The 23,211-nt window shown below is 47.1% G+C and overlaps 2 protein-coding genes across 2 annotated transcripts; both read right to left on the bottom strand.

The window, feature by feature from the left end:
• Nucleotides 1–88: 88 nt before the first annotated feature.
• LOC142883055 (tumor necrosis factor ligand superfamily member 10-like) lies at nucleotides 89–5,073 on the bottom strand. Its single transcript, XM_076017646.1, has 6 exons — nucleotides 4,917–5,073; nucleotides 4,010–4,144; nucleotides 3,690–3,735; nucleotides 3,480–3,602; nucleotides 2,065–2,291; nucleotides 89–1,511 (listed from the first exon to the last, which is right to left on the bottom strand). Exons 1-6 carry the CDS (start codon nucleotides 5,028–5,030, stop codon nucleotides 1,302–1,304), a joined length of 855 nt encoding a protein of 284 aa, XP_075873761.1. The 5' UTR covers nucleotides 5,031–5,073; the 3' UTR covers nucleotides 89–1,301.
• A 4,397-nt stretch (nucleotides 5,074–9,470) lies between these two features.
• On the bottom strand, nucleotides 9,471–14,235 carry nceh1a (neutral cholesterol ester hydrolase 1a). Its single transcript, XM_076017642.1, has 5 exons — nucleotides 14,033–14,235; nucleotides 12,736–12,970; nucleotides 12,565–12,634; nucleotides 11,874–12,045; nucleotides 9,471–11,059 (listed from the first exon to the last, which is right to left on the bottom strand). The coding sequence occupies exons 1-5, from the start codon at nucleotides 14,171–14,173 to the stop codon at nucleotides 10,439–10,441; spliced, it is 1,239 nt and encodes a 412-aa protein (XP_075873757.1). The 5' UTR covers nucleotides 14,174–14,235; the 3' UTR covers nucleotides 9,471–10,438.
• Nucleotides 14,236–23,211: the final 8,976 nt, after the last annotated feature.

Raw genomic sequence — 23,211 nt, 5'->3', positions numbered from 1 at the left:
CCACGTGGGTGGACAACAGTCGGATCCCCCGGATGTGTGCGTCTACGTTTGAAAAATGTGTTTCTGTTGGGCATTACTTGAACCCTGGTTTATTTTTTTTTGTTAGTTTTTTTTTTTTTGTAAAAAAGACAAACTTGTTTGAGAAGTGACTCTTATTGCTTAAACATTCACTGCCATAATATGAGAACATGTAATACGACAAATTAAATGATAGTTTTTTACTTTTTCAGTTTTGTGTTATTTTTCTGTAAACCTCCTGAAGCTGGAACTGGCCTGTTCCAGTTCTGACCCCCCCCCCCCCTGAACAGCCAGGATGGATGACAGGAAACAACCTTGCACCATTTTGTAACACTCAGTGGGAGGGTGGAGGGTGTAGTTAGCCCGCTGTTTACAGCCATTGCTGAAAATGCTCAGTTTTAGCTTTCCTGTGCACTTTTTTGGAAGGAGACAAACGGGAGATTAACTCAGGGGGTGGAGCCAACACCTGGCAGAGGTGTCAATGCACTTCATGACATCACAGCAAGAACTAGTGCTCCTGCTTCCTGCTGAGAGGCTACGGTGGCTGTTGCCCAGTCTTCCGGTCGCTGCAATGTTCCGTGCTGGAGCCACTTTGACACTGTGTGTCATTCTTTGTCTCTACGTGGTTCACAAAAAGGTGACCACAGCCTCCGTCCACCATGGGTTTCCTTCTCCTGCGATGACGGCCGACAAAGACACATCAAGACAAAAACGCAATTGGCTTTAAACAAGATAGTTAAAAAAAAAAAAAAAAAAAAGAAATAAAGAGGCAAAAATCCCCATTTGTAAATAAAAAATAAAAAATCCATGTATCCCAGAGCGCTGTTTTTTTACCTGCTTACGACTTGGAAGACAACTTAAAGTGTTTGACCCACTGAACATTATAAAAGTCGTTCACTCTGAGACCGCAGCAGCATCTGATGTGGTCCAGGGTTCCGTGTGCTCCCTGGAACGGACATGTGGTGCATGTTTTTGCTCCACTCTACAGCACAGTCTGTTTACCAGCCCTAGCGACAGATTAAAAACTGGTGCGGGCGTTCAACTGCGACTGTGGGAGTAAACACAAAGTCAATAGCTGTTTACTCCACGGCCGTTGGGTTCACTGAGACTCGATTCGATCGTATCCTTGCAGCTCCCTGCTTCCCCCAAGATGAACTTAGTTGCTCCTGGCAGTTTTTTTTTTGGGGGGGGGCAGGCGGGGGGGGGGGGGGGGGGTGAACTCTGATCCGCTCCGATAACCGAGCTAAATGCATCTCAACGTCTGGGCACTGCCGCCTTCCTCTTTAGCCCACCAGGAAGGCGCCGAAGTAGCTCGCCCTGCCGTCCATCTCCATGCTGCTGGCGTTGCTGACGGTGACAAAGAGGCGGTCGGCGGGCTGCAGGAAGGCCGTGCCCGCCTGGTGCAAGGAGAAGAGGCCGGGCTCCTGGCCCCGGGGCCAGCAGACGCTCCTGGAGGACTTCATCAGCAGGATGGGCACCGGGTAGGAACTCATCTGTGGGAGGCATTGGAAGAGAAGTCACAAAGGATGCAGCAAACGTGGAACTGGGAGCGTTTGCTGCAAGTGGAGAGGTCTGATTGGCTGGCTTGAGAATCATTCTCCTTAACAAATGCGACCTGAGCTTGGGCAGCATTTTGGCATTATTTTAGTATTATTATTATTATTTAAAAAAAAACAACTCTGCTCTAGGTTTCTTCCAACAGATTTTCCTGGCCATGGTCGCACCTTGCGTGTTCTGAGGGGTTCGGTCCATTTTCCTCTGATTGACACACCTCCAACAGATGTGATTTATCGCTGTACAAATGGCAACGTCTGGCTATCATCAGCAAGCAGTAACAAATCAGTGACTTATTTTCCAATCAGTGGCCAATTTTTGCCTCCCTGGGAAAAACGGTTTCTGTGAGCTCTTTTCCAGATGAACATGTGAATTTAATTTCAAGGATTTTAGGCAATGTTAAAAAAACATATCTTCCAATTGTAATTCTGTGTTTTTCCACGCCGGGAAGGGGGGCGGGGGGGTGTTGCCAACCTTTATCCGAAATCTCACCTTCTTGTAGATGTACTGGACGAGCTGCGCCGCTTCCTCCGCCTCCCCCTCGGCCTCCTCGCTGGAGGACAGCCTGAAGTAGGTCTGTGCGTAGACGTAGTAGAGGCCCGCCTGCGGCGCCTGCAGCTCGCCCGCCCGCAGCTCCATATTCTGCAGGAAGGACAGGCCCCTCTGGCTCTCCCACGACCTGATCCGCACCCCCAGGTAGCCCCTGCCGCTCCGCAGGCCTGCAAAACGCAGAATACAAACTAGGAATTTGGACTGTCGATGTCGGATGGCCTGTTGCTCTGCAGACCTCCCGGCGTGCGATACACGCAGTGCCCCTGCTCATTATTCTCAATATCGTCACCAGAGGAACTGTTTGGTTTTCATTTAAACAAAAGTGGGCAACAGATTTTGCACGGCGATTGTGTTTTACTGTAATTATAGGCTTGGAACTTTGCTGCAGTTAGGTTTCAGCAATTGCTTTGTGCGTATGTCTTTCTTTTTTCCCCATCAGTAAAGCTAGTAGTAGTAGCAGTAGTAGTAGTAGGAGTAGGAGTAGTAGTATGAGTAGGAGTAGGAGTAGGAGTAGTAATGTTCAAGTGTTCCAGTCGACAGTCTCTTCTTCACAGCATTGAAATACAGCCTGTTTCATGAAACCCGCCTATTATACCCTATTTTGGGTCTTCATTATATTCCAACCTTACATTATTTTGTTTTTAAATCCCTACAAACTTTTTAAAACAAAAACTGCATATTTAGCCTCCTGCAGAAACTCTTGTTTTAGCTTCGCTGCAGAAACCAGATGTTTCCCTGCATCTTCCACATAATCAGACACACAAGGTCTCAGGTGGCCTGACTGGGGGTGTTGCCACTGACCTGCGAGACATGCCTGTACCCTCTGTGATGTCACAAAGGGTCAGTGTCCAGAGCCGCATGTTTTCCGAATAAAGTCTAAGAGGCAAAAGCAGCGAAGGGTGGACTTTTCTGGGGGAAGTTCAATGACAGGCTGGAGACGCCGCTGACATATTTTTTACACATCAGACTTGACTCGCCTCCAACGGAACATGAATTGAAATAAAAAAAACAAACAAAAAACAACAAAACATGTTTTGTTTCCCTGCAGGACAAAAGCAGAGGACGAGACGCACCAGCGGAGACAAAAGCGGCTGCAGGTTCTGACAGACATCTGGATGTGAGAGCAGCCGGGAAGAGGCTCGCAGCACATTCCATCGCCTCCGGTGCAGCAGCAGAGCAGGCGCAGACGTGCACTGGTGCTACTGTGCAACATATGCGCCCGCATGCCTGTCCAGATTCATTTCAGTTTGTTTCCTGTCTGTTAGTTTCAGCGCGTTTGGCGTTTCATTTGGGTTCAGCGTCTCCTCTTCTGAGAGCGAACATCCATTTTCCAAACTCCCTCCGAGTGTCCTCACCGTCTGCTGGTGGAGGCTCAGTGAACAAGCTCACGCTGCCACCGGTCACATGGGCGGCCACTTTGGGCAGAGGGACGCCCTCCTCCCGAGACCTCAGCGCAGGCAGCTCCGCCGTCAGCTTATCTTTCAATGGACAATAAGAACAATGACAAATAATGATAGCACGGGAGTGCGGAGTGCGTTTAAAAAAATGGACAGAAGTCAGCTCACCTCTCATGACGACGGAGATCTCCTTCTGGAACTTATCAGCCATCGTCTGAGACAAAAAAGACAAACAATGAACGTGCGTTTTGGCTGCAGGCCTTTTGTCTTTCCTCAAAACGTGAAAACAGAAGCAGCACCGAGAGTCGCCGGAGTGAATCACTGAATCAGTCCTCTGTGTGACTGAACTGATCGACTCTCTTATAGCAGCGCTTTTAGGAGTTTCCGTTGTTTAGCAAGTTTTGGTGTTTTTTAGCCGATGGATCCCGCAGAGACATTGCGGAATGCAGCGCGCACTACATATGTCTTTAGGAAAAGTAGAGTGGAACCTTCTCGATGTGGTGGTGGAGCTGCTGCGTCACTTGCCAGCAGGGGTCGCTCTTCTTGCCCTCCGCAACGTTTTCGGACAGCAGGTCGGCGTTAATCAGGCAGGAAACGCTGCTTCGGAAGAAGCTGTCCTGCATCTGTGGGCGACAATGTGGGAAAAACGACATTCAATGTAACTTTTTTTATGGATAAATAATCAATTATTGGATATTATTTTAATACCGGACTAAAACTGGGTTAGATGAGGTTTACTCATCTCAAATAGAACTATAACAGCTTTTTGTGTTGGGGATTGACCTATAGAGACGACTTGCAGCAATATCTAGAATTTAATTAAAAACACTTTTTTCTGACTTATTTCTTTTCTTCAGGTGGCCGACAGACACCATTGGCTTGTCTGAGCAAGACTACTCTCACCCCCCCAGGGGGCCAGCCCAGAGGTTGAGGCAGGGTCACAGGTGCGGTGGGTGTCGCTTCATGGGCGAGCCAGCCAATCACAGCTCAGACACCCACCTGCTACCTTGAGAGAAGCCTCAAACGTTCCATCCATCTCCTGCTACCCCTGCAAAAACATCGAACTGCCCTCATATCCTGCCATTGTGTTGCACCATCTGCTGTTCCACCGGCCAACTTTCTCCTGCTGCAATTGTTCGGCGGTAAGAAAAGTAAATTACAAAAAAAAAAAAAAAAAAAATCAAAATAAAATGTCGCTCAAGTGGCGCAGAAACCTCTCTAGAACAACTGCTGTGAGTTTCCATCCTGCTGCCTTGCAACTCATGATATTGTGTAACCGCAATGGTATTCCTGTATTTAAAAAAAAAAAAAAAAAAGTCAAAACGCTTCACGATCCAAATCGGAATCGGGTGGCGGTCACGCCCTCACCCTTTATTTTGAAGATGATGATCTTACCGTGCTCAGAACTCGGTTGAAGTACATGAAGCTGACGGCCACCGCCACCGTCTGCAGCAGGATCGCCGCCAGCGTGACGAGCCCCAAACACTGCAGGGACACCGGCACGGCCATGTCCGCGGCGGCCCGAAGTCAGTTCGCGAGCGGTGGATCGAGGGTAGAGAGAGAAAGAGAGAGGGAGAGAGAGAGAGAGAGAGAGAACACTTCCAGTCGGGACGAGTCGTGCCGAGCTGCAGAGCTGCGATCTCGGACAGAGGCGGACAGGCGGACTGAGTGAGGCGAGCAGGAGCGGCTGGGTGTAGGTGGAGCAGAGAGGGGAGGGAGGGAGAGGTGAGGAGGTGCAGCTGCCTCGGGATTTAGGGAGGTCCTTTTCTTCTTCTCCTCTCTCTTTTTTTTTTTGATCAGGAGGAAATGGGCTGGTAAAGAAAAATATCCCGCCTGTGGGAAGTGTGGTAACCCACAAAAAGACCACGTGGGCGTCGCCACAAAACTGTTACAAAAATAAAATAAAATAAAATAAATGAAAGTGCAACCACAGTTTAAAGAAGGAGTTGCGGGAGTGCAGAAGAAGTCCTCGTCGCTTTCGATTACAGCCGGTGGCAATGTGACCGGACCAGTCCACGGCGTTGCCAACGCCCAATTGAAGAAAAGTAGCAATTGGCAGTCGCTAAATTACGTAATCACCTCATTTGCATAACTAGGCATGCGCATGTAATTGTCATAGAGGGCCTTATGGGACAGAAATAGCTTTCGTGGGACAGACAAACATGTTTAATATGTTAAGAACTACAAGTGAACTTGCTTCTGAGTGAAAAGTGACACTTTGGCTGGAGTTCCTTTTTTTTTATTTTTTTATTCTTGCTCTATGGTCCACGTAGGAGCCTACAACAAGTGACAATTAAAAGTACCATATGAGTGCGGGGAAAGTCACTAGATTTCTCGCTAGTCGCTTTTCGGAGAAAAAAAACAACTGTTGCTAGTCAGCTCAGAATTCTCTCTAATTCGGCTAAGTTGGCAACACTGCAGTTGGTTCCGTTGAGCGTTTCATTCAAAGTGTGGCGCGGCATCACACGCAGGCTGACTGGACGAGGCACTTGTTTGTTAGCCACACCTGCATAGCCGCACACCCACCCACATAGCCGAAAAAAAACAACAAAAAAACAGCATACAATTGGTGAAGCGAAGACGTTGTCGGCGTGGATTCCTGTCTTAATTGGCTGCGTTACTGGTTCTGGAAAGCATTATTTGTTGTGACAGAACCAGGAAGTGATGGCTAGCTTGTAAACGAGGGCGACCGCAGCATCTGTGCTGCGATAGTGCGCGGCAGTATAACCAGAACCTGGGATTGTCCCTTTATAAGAGGGTTATAAAGGGACAATCTAAATAAGAGCTAGAATGTGATCGTGGGGACGTTTTTGTCAAATTACCTTTTCATGTAATAATTTCCCGTTTTCAGCTGTGTTCCACGGACTCTTTTCCAACATTTCATTCATACGTGTCAGTGTATGAATTTGGACTTTTCGACCAACAAAAAAATAAAAAAAATCATCCACCCCTTCCCCCCCCAACCATGCGCAGAGCCGAGTCTGCGCCTGACCCCGGTGCAAGAACGCAGGTCATTGTGTTGGAATCAGTAGAATATCGTCAGTGTGGCTTTATTTCCTGACTCTTTCCTGCAATTGTTACATGATCTGAGGAAAAGATTACAGATTATTGCCAAATGACCCACTATTGTTATTGCTTTATTGTCGGGCCTGACGTTGTGCGTGTCGCAGGGGAGCCGTGCAGGCAGCGGGAGTGAACCTTGCCCGTCCCTGGAATTTCTTTCGTCTTGAACCGACTTTTGTAGCGTTTTTCGTGGGTGGGACGCTGCTGAAAAACAAAGATATAAGTTGAGATACTTGTAAAGATTTGCATTCTTGGATTAAATATTATTGTTAACAAAACAAAGGAGCAACAATTTCACAATTTAATTGTCTACAACTGCCCATAGCGCCACACTCTGCGAGAAGGTGGCACTACGTTAGCATACCTGCTAGGCCAGCCCAGGCTTCGCCGCCACACACTGGGCTGGATGTGATTGGAGTTTATGGCTGTTTGAGCTCTTTTTCGAGTGGATAGTCAGCTGAACCTGATTTGAGGAGTTCCACCCTGCTGCTGTGTGAGCTCCCAGAAGGTCATTTGGGTTCAGTTGTAATCGCACTAGAACAAAAACAAACCAAAATAGAGACAGAACGGTCCAGGCAGTAGTCAGGCAGCTTTAAGTCGTCATTACCATTTTTGGACAGTGGGGTTCTGTTGCGTCCAATAGATGTCGGCCTCAATTCCCAGCCTGATGAATGCACCACACATTTACGGAACTCAGTTGTCAAATCAGTTGTTATGACAATGCTTTAATTGCATTGAATCCTGGCAAAATGTTATATTTTCTCATCCATTTGCAAGAGAAGTTTTCTGCATTTTCAATTTCCTGGCAGATATTCTTTCATTTTATTATACATTAAATGTTATGTATTCTAAATTATTGTAATCAAAGGTTGGTTTTTAAAAGGATATACAGTAGCTAAAGGTGGCTATTAATTTTCTGTTTCAAATGCACATCAGTAGGTTTTTTTTTTTTACACACGCGTGTTGCTCGACATGTCGACATTTTTGAATTCTGAGAACGTTGTGCGTAAGCAAGAACCTCCGCGCTGCCTCCGTCGCCTCCTCTGCAGCTATAAAATCCGGAGAACGACAGCAGCTTCCTGTGTTGCCTGCACTGAGCGAATTCTCAGTGGTGGGGTGGGTTGCGTTGGGGTGGGGTGGGGTGGGGAGGAAGAGAAGGTGAGTGCGATGTGAAGTGTCTGGCCTCGGGCAGGGAAGATGAAACCATGGGAGACATGCCTGCCTTCTTTCCCATGGCAAAAAAAACCAACAGCCTGACGGATGAGCGACAGGCTGAACGTGCATCAGGACTGCCCGTCTGTATGGCTTTGTGCACTCCACCGCGGAGGTTCTGATAATAATAATTTAAAGGCATGTTTAGACATAGTCTCGGAACCGTTGTCGCTTCCTCCTCTCGGGTCCACTCAGTCGTTGACGCGTTGACCTTCCTAGCATTCGTCCGAATGCCGTGGCAAGCCCCGACAGGCTTTTATCCCTTCGCTCGCCAGCTTAAAAGGTGGAGTTTATCACTGTGAGAATGTGAAATATTGTGTTAGTCTAAGAGTCAGAGGTTTCCACTTCATCATCATCGTCATCATCTTCTCTGTTTCACATCTCTGGTTTTTTCACCGTGGACTCTGGCGAGCTCAGCTTACAGCGTCCTGGTAAGATACTAGCTTTTAGCTTTTCCGCTAATGGTGACACTTACAGATGTTTGGGAAAGAATTACAGCAAAGTGGCTGTGAACCGCGAGTCCGTGACTTGCATGTGTTTGTCACGGACCTTGACGTGATGTCAGCGAGGTTTCAGGTCCCCTTGTGACATCACAAGAGGCCATTTCCGCTTGCACACAATTAGGGAGTAAAAGATGAGAATTCCTCTTTTCTGCCCAGTTCAGCGACTCAGGATGTTTTGAAAACACAATTTGCATAACGTGGGATTAAATGACTTAATAAATGTGTTTTAAATTGCAACCAGCTGCTGGTTTAGCTTTTTGATTAGCATAAATAATGTGGTGTATTAGAGCAGCAGCATCTCCGGAAATTGAATTGACAAGTAGCAGATAAATGATTGTGATGTTCTCTGCTGCCCCCCCCCCCCCCCCCCCCCCCCCCGCCCCCACTCCCCTCCTCCTCCTCCACTCGGATTCGTCCACCCAGCATTTCTCCCAAGTGATGGAATTTCCCTGGAAGTTCCCGTGCAAGCGCCACAGCTGCGTCTTATCTCATTTATTGTACAAAGGCGGACAAAAGGCAAAGAGTGTTTCTGGCTGTGTGTCTGGCTTGATGAATGTGGCAGTGTAGAAACAAGGCAAGCCTACACAGATAAATATTTAACTTCAAGTAAACGATGAAGAATTGAGCCGCTGCATGGAAAAAAAAAATGTTGAGAAATGACCTCAGCATTACGTAAGTCCAATCACTCCCCATTATGACCTTTCCCCCCACCCCCCTGCATCAGTTTATTAGATTTTCCGCCACACTAAATGCTCTTAAGCCTTTAACCTTAAATGCCCCAGTGATGAAACAACCTACACACAGAGTGGAGGTGTGGCCAATGGTCAAACGACAACCAGTTTTGCTTTGTGTCTTCTTGCCATTGTTGCACTTGAAGTTGCGCACACATTAGCCATCTATTCAACGCCTATGTTTGTTTTTTACTTTTCTAGCTTGCATAATAGAGTTATGAAACAAAATGTGTCAGATGCTGGATTAAGTGACCCAGACATGAGTGTGAACTTTTGCCTGCAAACCAGGCCGTGGAAAGATCCCGGTTGTAAAATACTCCCATGGGGTTAATTAATATATATATATATTTTTAAAGTTCAACCTTCCCCTGTTTTTTTCCCTTTGTCTACGTCTTGACAATTTACATGTAAAACAAAGAAATGGCAAAAAAAAAAAAAAAGTTTGGAAAAAATTATTTTATTATTATTCTGTGATATTATTTGGACAGCAGGTTTGGTTTTTTTGTTTTTTGCTGACATTTTAGACAGGAAGACCTTCACAACAGGAGCAGTAGGACAATCATAATACACCCAACATTAAAATGTTACCATTGGACAACTCCACTGCTGAAAAGTGTGTTAGAAGCCCGTTGCATTCTGTCAAGAAGGAAAGTAAAAATACATCAGGTCTTGTATATGTTTCAGTACCAGCAGACGGAGACGAGCGATGATTGGAAAATAGACACCAGGAGATCGAGAGAGTTCCTGTTAAAGAGCAGTTTGCTAACTTTGACTCCAAAGTGTAAGTCTGGGAATGAATGTGATGGAAGTGAATGTCAAGTGAACACACCATCAGTGCACGCTTCCTGAAGTTTTGCAGTTTATTTCACAGCATTAAACAATCAGTGCTGCAGACCATAAGAAAATAAAAAGCTTTGAAGAGACTAAATCCTCTATTAGACTTTTAGCCAAGCTGTAAGCATCGCCATAATCATATTTTTGAGGCATGGAAAAATCAGGTTCTTCAATTTAGCATGTTAGCACTATGAAATTACCGCGTTAGCTTGAAGAAGGCAGCAGGCAAAAGTTCAATGGACACGTTGACGTGATACTGAGAAATGAAGGGTGCGGCGCAATGTTTGCTGTTGAGATTTAGCCCTTAAAAATCAAATGTGAGACAAAGCAACTGGAGGTGCGGCTGGTATCAGTGCGAGTGTCACTCACCACTGTGATATAATAAATAAGTCAAACTAACAAACGTCTAAACGTCACGTAAACATCAAATGTACCACGTTAGCCTGTGCGTAACCGCAGGCACATGAAGGCCCTGAGCTCAAATCTGGAATTTTAAATTGAATTGAATTTTCTTTTAAAAATGCTGCTGATGTACCGCCAGCCCTTCGCGATTCCCTCCTCGTCGCCCTCCCCCTCACAAGTTGTCTTTGAGCCAGTCCACGTAAGCCCTGAAGCTCCTCCTCCCCACCTCGAAGTCGAACGGCCAGGTCGTGGAGGTGAAGCACCCGTGGAAGCCGCCCTCGTAGTGGTCGCTCGTCACCGTGACGCCGGCGTCCCGCAGGCGCCGCACGTACATCAGCCCGTCGTCCCGCAGCACGTCGTTCTCGCACGTCAGGACGTACGCCCGCGGGCACTTGGCCAGAACCTCGGCCGCCGCCAGCAGCGGCGACGCCCTCACGTCCAGCAGTTGCTGCACCGCCTTGGTCGTCCCCTTCAGGCCTCTCTCCCTGATCAGGGGCTCGTAGCCCTCCTGGTTCTTCTTAGGCAGCAGGACGGTCCAGTCCACCCGCGACCTGAGCTCCGGGGTCAGGTTGGGCTGGTCCAGGGAGCTGTGGTTGTTCACCATGTACTGTGGCTCCAGCGAGAGGGGGGCTCCCAGATACTGCATCCAGAAGCGGACCATGAGGGGGCGGTAGAGGACAGGGATCTGTTGATTCTGCAGGTAGGAGGGCGTGTTGAAGTCCAGGGCCTGGAGGACGGGGTAGACCAGCGCCTGGACGCTGAACTTCACACGCGCAGAGTCGTCGGTAGCGACCTTGGGGAGAAAAAGAGGAGTGATAGCTTCTGATAGCTGTTGATTTATATGATTCAAGGTCCTATCATAGATCGATTTCCAGGTTTTATTTTCATTCTTTGGTCTTTTACTCTTTACTCTTTACTCATTACTTATTGAAGTAACGTAGATCCAGTGTTTCTAGGTTCTGTGAACTTTATAGGTTTTGCACTGTGTGCTATGTAGGTACTATATGTATGTATGTTTATATATCTGTGTAATGTTTTATTGTATGTGGATCCCTGGACGATTAGCGACCACAGCTGTAGAAGCTAATGGGGATCTGAATGAAGAAGAAAGAATTTCACCCCAGACTGAATTATCCACAAAAACCCTCGCATTTAGCCCTCTGTTTACAGCCTCGTGTTGAGGAACTGTCATTGCATGTTTGGAATGTTACATAACATGCTACTTCCTGACGGTTTGAATGTATCAAGACTGACGGGTAGCAATCCGCTGACTCAATCAATATCACTTCCTCTTATTCAGCCTTGAAATTGTCTCTGATTTACAAAGCCCATAACACTCCTCTGTTCGATTATCAAACTCATTCTCTAATGATTGGGAAGGAAAATCATTGATTATTATTATTATTATTATTATTATTATTATTATTATTACCCTCTCTTTACGGCCTCCTGCAAAACTCCCTGCTAAACTGAAGCACAGCACAGACTTTCTGAAGACCGGCGCATGCAAAAGGAGCGATGGACGGGTTATGTCGTCGAGTTATAGTTTTAAAACACCGAATCCTTCAACACCTTGACCTGACAGCAGGCGGCGCCACTGAGCGTACCTCCATAGCGACCGCAGCGGCCAGGTTGCCGCCGGCGCTGTCGCCCGACACGCCGACCCGCTCGGGGTCGACGGCGTAGCGTTCCAGAACCTCCGGCGACAGGAAGTGCTTGGCGGAGGTCAGGCAGTCCAGGTACGGCAGCGGGAAGATCGCCTGCGGGTACAAACGGTACCTGCACACACACACACACACACACACACACACACACACATTTTATCCCGGAGAGCCCGATGTAGAGGCCACGTGCAAAAAGTTTAAGCCGGCTTGCGAAAAGTGTTTGCCTCATTGCTGCTGTTTGCGGAAGAGTTTAGCACAGGGGTGGCCCCTGGGTGTATATATATATATATATATATATATATATATATATATATATATATATATATATATATATATATATATATATATACATATATATATATATATATATATATACATATATATATATATATATATATATATATATATATATATATATATATATGTTATGGGATATGTAGGAAACTCGCTTTAATCTCAATTGAAAATGAACACAAGCTTTGACGCTCCACAGTATTTAGCTCTTTTTTAAATGACTCTCGAACCTTGGAATACAGCTGGTTCTTCAAGTTCGTCAGGTCAGATTAAAAACTTAACGCGCCCCATATGGCCCCCAGGCCGTAGCTTGGCCATGCCTGGTTTAGCGCTTACTTACTCCACAGACACGACCACGGCGTTGAGCTCGTCAGACACCCTGCGGGCGACTGCATCGTAAGCTGCACTTTCTGGGGGTAATAAGAAGGAGAGAGGGCGAGTTATTAAAAATCTTTTTTTTTTTTTTTTTTAACCCTTCAGGTGAAAAGAGTGTGAGTGTGTGTGTGCTCACTGGCGCTGCCCAGGGCCCAGCCTCCACCGTGGAAATACACCAGCCCCCTCCTCAGGTGACCCTCGCCCCCCGCCGGAGGCTCGTAGACCCGCACCGGGACGCCGGCGAAGGTGACGTCGCTGACCTTGACCCCGGGCAGCCCCTCTCCGCCGGCCGACCCCCCCATCAGCGCCTGAGTGGTCTGTTGCATGACCTCCATGTAGTCGCTGCCGCACAGCCAGGCCTTGAACGAGGCCTGAGGACCAGATGAACAGGAAGAAGGAGGTGAGGTTGCATCATCGCAGCCGATGGAAGGCAGCCGTCCATATACCTATGCTGCTTTCGGAGGAAGGTGGGGTGTTTGGGGAAGGGCACTTCACGTTCAACAACAGCGAGGAGTTTCGCAACTTTTTCACTGAGACATCTTGTTCCCATCAGGGTTTCATTATGCACTTTTAAAAAAAAAAAAAAAAAAAAAAAAACCCGGCGGCATATTTCAGTTTCGGACTCTCCGTAATTGCTGAGGTTGGCTCTCATCTCTGCCGGAGGCTGCCAGATGGAGACATAAGCAAACAGGGCGCAAAACACACAGAAGAAATTAGATTTTTAATGGACTTGTTTTCCCTTCTTTCCTTGATTTACACCCACAAGAACGTCACCACACAGTTGTTTGTGAGTTCCTTTTGGCGAGGGGAATAACTGGATTTCCAAAGGTAGAACATTGATCTGCACGGATCTGCCAGGACCTGTGTCATATGAACCAAAGGTCGACCTCCGCCCGTGCTGAAACTCAGGGAAAACTCTCTTCTGTGACTTTGCGACTCAAGTCTGTGACCGATTGGCTCCCATGACTCGGGGTGTGAATTAAAATTGCTCAGCTTTTCAAAACAGGAGGGGGAAAAAAACAGAATAAAGGGGCCTCTTTCATCGAGCCACGCAAAGTGTTACAGCCATGTGTTTTTGCCCTGTTTGCCCAGAGCAGACCAAGAGGACAAGAACATGAATTTTTAGCCAACAACTTCACACCAATAACAAAATCAGTTCACCTCTGTCCAAACCGACTGTGTTCACAGAGTTCACACGCTCGTGGGGTCAAATTCCGCAGCACTGGTAGTAGGTCAACAGCCGTGTGTTAATTATTATTGATAATATCATTACTATAGGTTATGAATGCGGCTTCCACATGCAGTTTACGAGCCACCTGCCACCCTCCACTTCATTCACTGCCACGACTCATCCTTGCAGACACACATGAGCACACATGCGCAAATCAGAGCAAATTCAACCTAAATGGTTTTACAGACAGGCGGCTTCCTACCACATGCATGACTGTCCGGAAGGTGGCATCCAGCATCGTCAGCTTCCACGGCTCCTCTATGCTGTCGGGCAGCGGCACGTAGATATAATAAGCCAGTTCCGCCGCTAATAACAGCGGGACAACGACCAGCAGTGGCCTCATCCTGTATCCCACCGCCTCGCAGCTTCCTTCCGGTTGCGGGTGATGCTGGTTGTGGTTGTGGCTGTAAACCTCTCAAGTAGGCAACTGGAGGCACAGGCAAGGCAGGGCAAACTCCGGGGTTATTATGGGAGTGGAAATAAAGTGAAGAAACGAGCGCCTCCGGTGTGGATCTTCAAAATAAAAGAGATCCTGGTCGTCTATTTTGGCAGCTTTTCCACCGTGTAGGCTAAAGTGATAGTGATGAAATATATTTTTCAAATGGTTGAATTCAGAGTTTTCGAGAAAAACGATTGAAAAATGGCCCGTTAATAATATGAATAATAATAAAAAAGCACTCCCCGCTTCCCCAGCTTCCCTTTTCCGCAGTGCAAACGCCACTTGATTTATGCTGAACGCTGATTGGCCACGCCTGGTCACGTGAACAAACACCTGCAGGGGTAGACTGGAGTCAGTCTGAAATTCAGCGTTAAACTTCACCTTTTACCGGTTTTCATCCGAAGCCAGTGTTAATTATTGTAACAGTTTCACTCAAAAGATTATTACATGTCTTTTTTGGTTTAGCTTAAAAGCTTCTAAAAGTTGCCCTGGCAACAGGAACGTAAGAAAAATCACCAAACCATCCAATTCATTCCTTTTATTTATTTATTGACGTACTTAATAGAAGCTCCTATGTGTAGCTAGATCAGATAGATGAGATAATAGATTAAAATAATACTAATAATATAATAATAATCAATTAAATATTTTGGCCTGCATAAGTGCACATCTGCAGAACTACATGCATTTTTACTGGCATGTAGAATAATCTACATGCCAGTAGAATAATGGCATGTAGAATAATCTACATGCCAGTTGTCAGGTGTTGGTGGACTCAAGTGCACGACAAACACTGATGCAGTTTAAAGTGTTTATTAATGAAGTCGGAGAGTCCAAGGTGGAGAGAGCCGGTGCAAGGGGAGACGGAGGCAGGCAGGATCGGCGTCGGTTTATTGTATTTTATTTTATTTTGGATACTATTAGAGAAGGCAGCCGTTTTGCAGTACACCCATAGAGCCAGGCGAGGGCAGGATCGAGCTGCAGATTGCAGCATGGCGCTTTGACGTTGATGTTGAAAACAAAGTCCTTTTGGTCCATAGAATCTTTGACCACAGGAGCAAATGTGTTACTACAGATTTTTAGTTAATGAGACTTTTTATGCAAAGCATTAGTTGTGTTTTAAAGGTCCCATGTTGTGCAAAATGTTCCTTTTGCCACGCTAGACTAGAAGTATGTTTGCATAATTAATTATCCCCCAATGTGTTTAGCCCTCTGTTTGCAGCCTTCTGCAGAGAAGCATAGTGTTTGCCTCCTGCTAAGACTGATGATATTTATTTTCAAGGGGAACAGGAACGAGGTGTACAAACACAACTTATTTGCCCATAAATACTCTGCATGTCTGACCACACACACGACGGTTTGAGTCCATGTTGTCAGTGCTGCCATGGTGCTGCACCTCAGTGTCGCTCTGCGGGCTATTTATCTCATTTTATTCACCACTTGCCACAGTTTTGCCTTTTTAAACGGATAGCCTGTCCCCCCTGTGGACCTGAATGCAAAACAAAGATCAGAGCTGGTTTTCCAAAACACAGCAGCCGGACCAGCAGACTGTGTCGGATTAGAGTCCTATGAAGATGTGGGTGGAGATAGCGGAGAAGTGCAGCAGAGGGTCAGAAAGATGCCTTTAAAAAAAAAAAAAAAAAAAAAAAAATTAAAACAGCATCATCATCTTCAAATAGTTTAGGATTTAACCAGCACCTGTTTTCAAAAGGAGGCAAAAAAAGAATAAGAACAAAAAGTTGGCTACTGCTGATGTAAAACAATTTGGCAGCCTGAAAGCAGTTTGTTCTATTAAATAGGCAGGGAAAACAGCTCTATTAATAACTTGTAATCTGATGTAAGACAATGAATGTTCTTTCTGTGCAGGAGATAAATCATTTGGGATGTCTCCACCTTGGAATTCTTCAATTTTCATCCTGATTTACTGACTACCAATAATGAAGAATTAAACAAAAGCAAAGAAATACCCCTGGACGTCAACCTTTGACCCTAAGGTTGCTGTTGAATTGCAACTTTATGCGGCCGTCGTCCTTAAATACGCCTTACTTGAAGTATTGATTTATTGTCGGTTTTGCGTTTGTTGTCTCAAGGTGAACGCACACGAACGCACGCGAGCCTTTGCGATGACACTTGCGTGTTGTGGTATTCAGGAATGTTGTGCACACGGGGCCCAGTTGCTTTCAAGCTCTATTTCTGAAATGACAAACAGCAACATGTTGTTATTTTCTGCTTGCCAGCACACCCAGGTGTCAGAGCCGGAATGATGGAGAGCTGACACGGGAGCGAGGCATTCAAGGCCACGTTGTTATTATTATTATTATCATTATTATTATTATTAGTATTAGTATTATTATTATTATAGGCAGAGGAGAGATGTCAGATGAGCTAGGACATCATTTTTAGACCTCCTCACTATCCAATGCCCTTGCAGAGCAGCTAGTCTGCTAGTCTCAGGAATGGGTTCAAGTCGCGGGTCTGGCCGGCTCACTCTGCTTAAGATGAATCACCTAAAGATGTGGGCGGTGATCCGTCAGCTGCGTCATCGCCAAATCTTTTACGAACCGTATTACGGCAGTTTTCCGAACATTTTCTCCGACTGGGTCTTTCCGCCGCGAGGTCAGCGCCGCCTCATCGCGTTGCCGCTGGAAGACTGAAGTTTTTCCAGCGCCCCCACTTTTCCTTTCTCCCACATTTTGTGATAAAGCGTCTTCTAACTTGGTGCACTTGGGGCCGAGTCAAAAGGGCAGAGGCCTTATTGGGGGGCGACGCGGGCAGCCGCATGCCTCAGCCCTGACCTTTGACCTGGGGGTGCACGAGGACAGTGCTGGCAGTGTTCGGCATGTTTCGCATGTCGCGCACATGTTCAGATGTTTATTATTTACTCCGGTGGAGCATCACTGTAGGATTACCTGCCTACTACCTACTCAAAAGTCGTACGTCGCCCACTTTTTACAGCCTCCTGCAAAAAAAAAAAAAAAAGCACATGAAAGAAATTATGCATTTCTGGACCTACCACCTGTTTAAAAGGGGACAAAAACCGGGTAGCTCAAAACTATTAGAGGGCAAATGAAATGCCTTTCATTTTGAAGATGCATCAGTGAGGTATGTTGCCCTTTGTGACATCACAGAGGGCTAATTTCCAGACGCAAACATTTGACAACACTTCCACATGCTTCGAAGGTCATGTGACGGTCTCACAGGATGAAAGCGTCACCTGCCTGGAGGATGTTTTACATCCTGCTTGTTTGTGACATCACGAAGGGCCGTATTTCCACAACGGGCCTGTGTGAGCGCGCTGTCTTGAAAAGCGCGTGGAAGGAAAAGCACAGACTGAGCAGTTCCCCGAGTTCACTGACAGGATGGGGACGAACGTTGTGGAAACACTGATAAGGTGAGTTTTTCGAAAGACGCAGGACTTTGCCAAAAACACGCAGGAAAAAAAAAACCCACAACACAGTCTTTAAGTCGTCTGAACAAAGCAGATGTGGCAGAACCTGCATCAAAAAAAAAAAAAAAACAACCTCCCAAAAAAAACAAGCAGATTTGCAGACATGTGACCCCTGGCTTCCTCTCTGGCTACACCCGGGTCGACGCCCTGTTCCGCTCCAGGCTGCCTCCCCCTCCTGGTCCAAATGGGATCCTGATGTTCTGTGACCGACGAGGCTCCCGCTCTCTGCTCAGACAGAACCCAAGATGTTAGACGTGGTTTCACACCACCTCGTCCCTCAGCTGCTGCGGGGCGGCATAGATGGGAAACAGCTGCTGCGGTCGCCGCAAAGCTGTGACTGATGCCGACCGACGGACGGCCGGACCGATAAAACAGGCAGATAACGGGCGGCGAGTCGCAACATTAAAGGCCCTGTTCAAATGTTTATTTAATAAAAAAAATGCAAAAACATGTTCACGCTAATGTCCCACTAGACATTAGCGTCTCTCTTGCCAGACCAAAAATAAGTCTTCTTTGGAAAAGTCGACTTTCCAGACTGGAAATGATCCCTCTGTGATGTCACAAAGGACACAGATGACTCAGATTAGTGACAGGAGCCCCAGCTGGATGGATGCAATGTCGTCTGACGCGAGCTAGGTACTGCATCCCTGCTTAGCATGAAGCTTTTACCTGTTGGCAGTGAACAGAGGGCTGATTGCGAGGGCAAATCCGACAAGGGTGTTCCAGTGGAGTCTGGGACGAAAAATGTTTTTCTGTAAATCGGTAGAAGGCGCAGGGGAGAAGCTGAGGAGGTCAGGAAGAGAGAGAGAGAGAGAGACTCTCAGTCTGGGGAGTAGAGCCGGTGTTGACAACTGGCACCGTGCAAGACCACAACAAACACAGAGAGGACAAAACCTACAAACACACACAACTCACTTGACTTCATACAGTAGGCTCCCTACTTCAGGGCCCGACAGTGAGTGTCGGAGTCTCTGCGTGACCTCCGCGTCCTTGTTTCCATTTGTGAAACTGTATTTGTGGCATGTGGCTTCCTTTCAGCAGATGCTCACGTCCAGGTGTCTTGCACTCAAACCTCGCAGCTTGTACGTGTGCGTGTGTGAGTGCGTCTGTGTGTGTGCGTTTGCCATATATGCTGAGTATGTATGATGTATGCCGAGCGGCCTTCCCTGTTCCATTCTGTCACGATGTGTCAGCGCCCTCGTTGCTGCCCCCCCCCCCACCCCCCCCGCCCGCTTTTTCCAGTCCATCAGCTCTCTTCCCCCCATTTTTTCCCCCCTCCGCCATCCGGCGCCTCATTGATAATTCAGCCGAGGTGTTTGTCTCGCTTTCTCCTGATTAAAGCAGCCACAGCCTTGTTTATTCGGATTCACAAAATGGGCAGTAAACAGTTACCACGGCGAAGCTAAAAAAAAGCATAATTAACAAGACAATATATTTTTTGCCGTGCAAGGCTCTCTGAGACTTACAAAGAGTGAAAAGATGGAATCACTCTGTGCTTTTGTATGTAATTGAGTTGTTTTCATGTTCATTTAGCCCATTGGTGTCACGCGACTCTTCAAGGCGATGTATTGCTGTGTGTTACTAATGTGTCATGTGTTCCTCATTTCATGTGGAAACGGGCAATGTGTGCAGCACTGAAGTAAAAAAAAAAAAAGTTTCCTGTATTGTAAATATTCTTATCGTATCGTATATCCGATCTTATTTGTCACTTTTCCAGATTTGCAATTTTGCATTGACCTTGTCTGCAATTATCGAAAATGTACCGCCATTTCACCGACTATTGGAACGCTAGCCTGATCCGGATGGCCTAAAAATTTGAACTTGCTTCCACTTCAGTGGGGCCTTAAAGGGGCGCAGCGCTCCTAGCGATTTGTCAGACGGCGTCATAGTCGAAACCAAATTAGACGTGTGGTAACGTCGCAGCGCGTTCCGGTCGCAGGATGCCTTATGTAAGTGCTCTGAAATGTTTTCCTGCTGTCCGCCACTACGTTTTCCTCTGCCTCGTCTTCTTTCCCCCCAACTCTGGAGGTTATTTTTACCTTGAGGTACAGCCGGGCGTTGCGCACACATACACACACACACACACACACACACACACACACACACGTTAACTAGCACTTCTAAGTCATGTGATGCAGACCTCGTGATGGCTGGTTTGATGTTGTCACTGGAGATACATTCCTGCGAGTTTTTCGGTGGTGGGACCTCTTAGGTGTGTGTGTGTGTGTGTGTGTGTGAAGAACCGGAGAGCTTTCAAACTAAATCCTGCGCCACCTCATTCATCAACAGGCCTCATTCTCACTCATCAACATGGCAACGTCTCAACCGACTGCGCCGTGCAACCTCAGACGACGTCCCAATTTTAGCTGTTTTTCTTCTCCCGCTCTCTGGCTGAGGTCATCGCTGTAGTTTTTTTTTGATCCACCACCCGGGCCGCCTGGCGGCCGCCTCCACTCCTTTTCGCCAGAATGCCATTGCTGGAGACCCTCCTTGACCATGTAGGGTAAATTCAAGAGCAGATCTAGCGTGCGTAAGCGTTTTGAGTTTCCGCCGCGCTGATTTCCTTCGCTTTCTGTCGACACGGCGGAACAAAAAGTCCGGAGGAAGGTCTCCCACCTGACCCTGATGCAATCAGTTCGGGCGCCCCAATCAGGCTGAACAATAGAAACGTGCCGCCAGGTTCTGGATCGTGTGTGATTGCATGACAGGCAGTGCTGGGGCAGCTGTCGCTGTGTCCGGAAGACCCGAGGAAGAGGAGGTTTTGCTGCGAAGCATCCGCGCATGCTTTCGCTCTTACATGAGCCTCGTCTTTGATGTCCCCTCCTGAACTCATGTCGCCACCGGGAACATAATCCTCCCCGTCTAAAATCGGTGCACAACACCGGGGTTTTTCATTACACCTATGCAAAAGTTAAGGGCGCCGAAGCTCCACCGTCCCATCTGCTGGGCATGAATAAGGAAAAAAAACAGAGTGAGGGAGGAAAACAAGAGGCAGGATGTACATGTGTTTTACAAATCAACAAATAAGTCGCAGCTGCTCGGACCGGAGGCCACCTCCTGCTGAAGGTTGTGCAGGAACAGAGTCCGGGTCCTTGAAGTGACCTGGTGTGTTGTCAGGAAAAAAAAACAAACTTGCCACAAATCTTAAAGATATACCGTAGAAGCATGCATACATTTTGTTATGGAGTGATGAACAATAATTCTACGGAATGTATTAATTGCTTACTTGAATTGCTTACACATAATGATAACTGGATTCCTCCAGGGTGTATGTTCAATGACACATTAACTGTTTTTCTTTTAATCAGCCTCCACTCCGTTCCTGCACGCACCGCATTTATAGTCAAAGTGTATCAGCATTCAGTTTGGTTGGCTACTTGGTCGCCATAGAAACATAGATTTTTAAGCATGGGGCCTTAAAGTAGCAATTAAATTATGTCTGCGGCCAAACACGGACACAGTTTTCCAGGTTCTTTTTTTCAGGCTTTCTATTTTTTTTTTTTTTTTTTTTTCAATCCATTGATGAGAGAAACAGACCTCAGCAGGTTTCAAGCAAAGGTCGACCACTCAAATTTATTGACGTACTTTAAGCACTTTGAGCCTTGGCTCCAAAACAGTGGAGCTTTTTTTTTCTTCCCCTCGACGTGTTAAACCGCACTGGTGGTTTATTTTGAAAAATACAACATTTTCAGACGACATTTTGTCGTGCATACATGATGAGTTTGCGTGATTGGGACAGAAATGTCAGCATACTTAACATTATTAAAAATGAAACCGTACATGATTGATATGTCAAACATGTCAAATAAACCCAACATATTGAATGTGCTCAACAAATGCCGCAGAGACCTTCCAAACAAGTTCTGAATCTTTCTTATGGTGCACTTGCTCAAAGGTTGATTACGCCATGTCCTGGTCGTTAGTTGTTTGTTGATTTGTTTTCCTGTCCCCTTTTTCCGAACCACACACACACACGTATGCATGCTTAGCATCTTTAAATCAAAAATAAAGAAAAACAAGTTAAATCAACCTTGAAGCCATTCTTGGAGGACTTCTAGCCGCACTCTGCACTCTGACAGGTGCCAGTCTGCGATTGATATGACAGGAACCAACATCTAGCTGGCATCTAACGAGCCTCTGTAACTGTAACAGCACTCTACCAGGTGGAATATGTGAACTAAAACTCACTTTGGAAGAAATGTTTTCTTCAAGGCTGCAGAAATAATCTAAACTACAATAGATGCAGACAACAAGTTCCATGGTGCAATTTCTTTTGTTGTTGTCTCTGTCGACAAGGTCTCCCCCCTTGTCCCAAGTGTTCTCCCCGGGCTGTCTACCGGCTGAATATGTGAAATAAAAATGAAACGAGCAGATTGGGAAACGTTTGCTAACAGAGAAACAGAAGGCGTCTGACACGAACACCCACTAGCATCGACGGTTTAACGACGTTTTTTTTTTTTTTTGCAAAGCTGCACAACCTGGTTGTCGGACGTTGATTATTGCACGTTTTGCGTTGCACACGTTGCAAACATTTGGGTGGTGCTGCTCGCGCCCTGCTCGCGCCCTGTGCACGCCTGTCAGTCTCCTCCAGCCTCCGCCCCGCCAGAGGGAAACTCCCCCCCCCACCCCCCAAAGTTGCCCGCTTCTCCTCCGGCTGCTCATTCTCTCCGTGAGCTGTCACACACACACACACGTACGTACACACTTACACGTACACTCGCGCGCCTCGCGCTCGCACACACACACACACACACACACACACACACACACACACACACACACACACACACACACACACACACGCACACGCACACAAAGAACGCGTGTGCGCGGATTGCTGCGTATCGGCAGCGGCAGCGGCAGGCGCCTGGAGCTCCGTTGCTTTGCTCCCCCGGTTAGCGGATGAGAAAGGCGGCTGTCGGCTCCGGCAGCGCTGCGGCGGCGGCTGCGGAGCTCGTCGTGACAGAGTTCTGTTAAGGGGGAACGCCTGGCGGAGGACGGAGGAGGAGAAGCAGAAGAAGGAGCAGGAGGAGGAGGAGGAGAAGGAGAAGAAGAAGGTAGGAGAGATGACTGTCAGAACAACAATGGGTGTTTTCTCCCTTCGCTGTGTTTGGAAACTTTGCCGTTCAAGCGGCGGATTTTGTCTCGTCGGTTGCAGGTTTTTCAACCTGTCAGCGGCGTCGGAATTCAATAAGGGCGTTTTTATTTTCCCACCCCTCCTCGCCTTCTCCTACTTGTCGCGCGCGCGCGCTCGCGACCCTTTCTGACAGAGGCGGCGGTGGACGGGGAATCGCTCGTTTGTATGTATGTGTGTGTGTGTGTGTGTGTGTGTGTGTGTGTGTATGTGTGTGTGTGTGTGTGTGTGTGTGTGTGTGTGTGTGTGTGTGTGTGTGTGAGAACGCGCGCGCGTGCGCGCGGAATCCTGTTGTGTTGTTTGACAGGAAGTTTCCGGAGCTCCGGCACAAACAGCACCGCTAGGTGGGCAGCGACCTGC

This window comes from Nelusetta ayraudi, unplaced genomic scaffold (genome assembly GCF_046127955.1).
Source record: "Nelusetta ayraudi isolate G7.1 ecotype Tasmania unplaced genomic scaffold, CSIRO-AGI_Nayr_v1 ptg000007l, whole genome shotgun sequence".
In the NCBI taxonomy this organism is placed as follows: Eukaryota; Metazoa; Chordata; class Actinopteri; order Tetraodontiformes; family Monacanthidae; genus Nelusetta; species Nelusetta ayraudi.
The sequence above is the reverse complement of the archived record's forward strand: the minus strand, read 5'-3'. Positions and strand labels throughout refer to the sequence as shown.

Bases quoted from the DNA above. Each gene is read 5' to 3' on its own strand.
- LOC142883055 (XM_076017646.1), bottom strand. From the start codon at position 5,030: ATGGCCGTGCCGGTGTCCCTGCAGTGTTTGGGGCTCGTCACGCTGGCG. The intron at 4,145-4,916 runs GTAAGATCATCA...TGTCGCCCACAG, and splicing joins TCAACCGAGTTCTGAGCACG to ATGCAGGACAGCTTCTTCCG. The intron at 3,603-3,689 runs GTGAGCTGACTT...GTCCATTGAAAG, and splicing joins GATCTCCGTCGTCATGAGAG to ATAAGCTGACGGCGGAGCTG.
- nceh1a (XM_076017642.1), bottom strand. From the start codon at position 14,173: ATGAGGCCACTGCTGGTCGTTGTCCCGCTGTTATTAGCGGCGGAACTG. The intron at 12,971-14,032 runs GTAGGAAGCCGC...TCTGGTCCTCAG, and splicing joins TCCGGACAGTCATGCATGTG to GCCTCGTTCAAGGCCTGGCT. The intron at 12,046-12,564 runs GTAAGTAAGCGC...GTGTGTGTGCAG, and splicing joins GCCGTGGTCGTGTCTGTGGA to GTACCGTTTGTACCCGCAGG.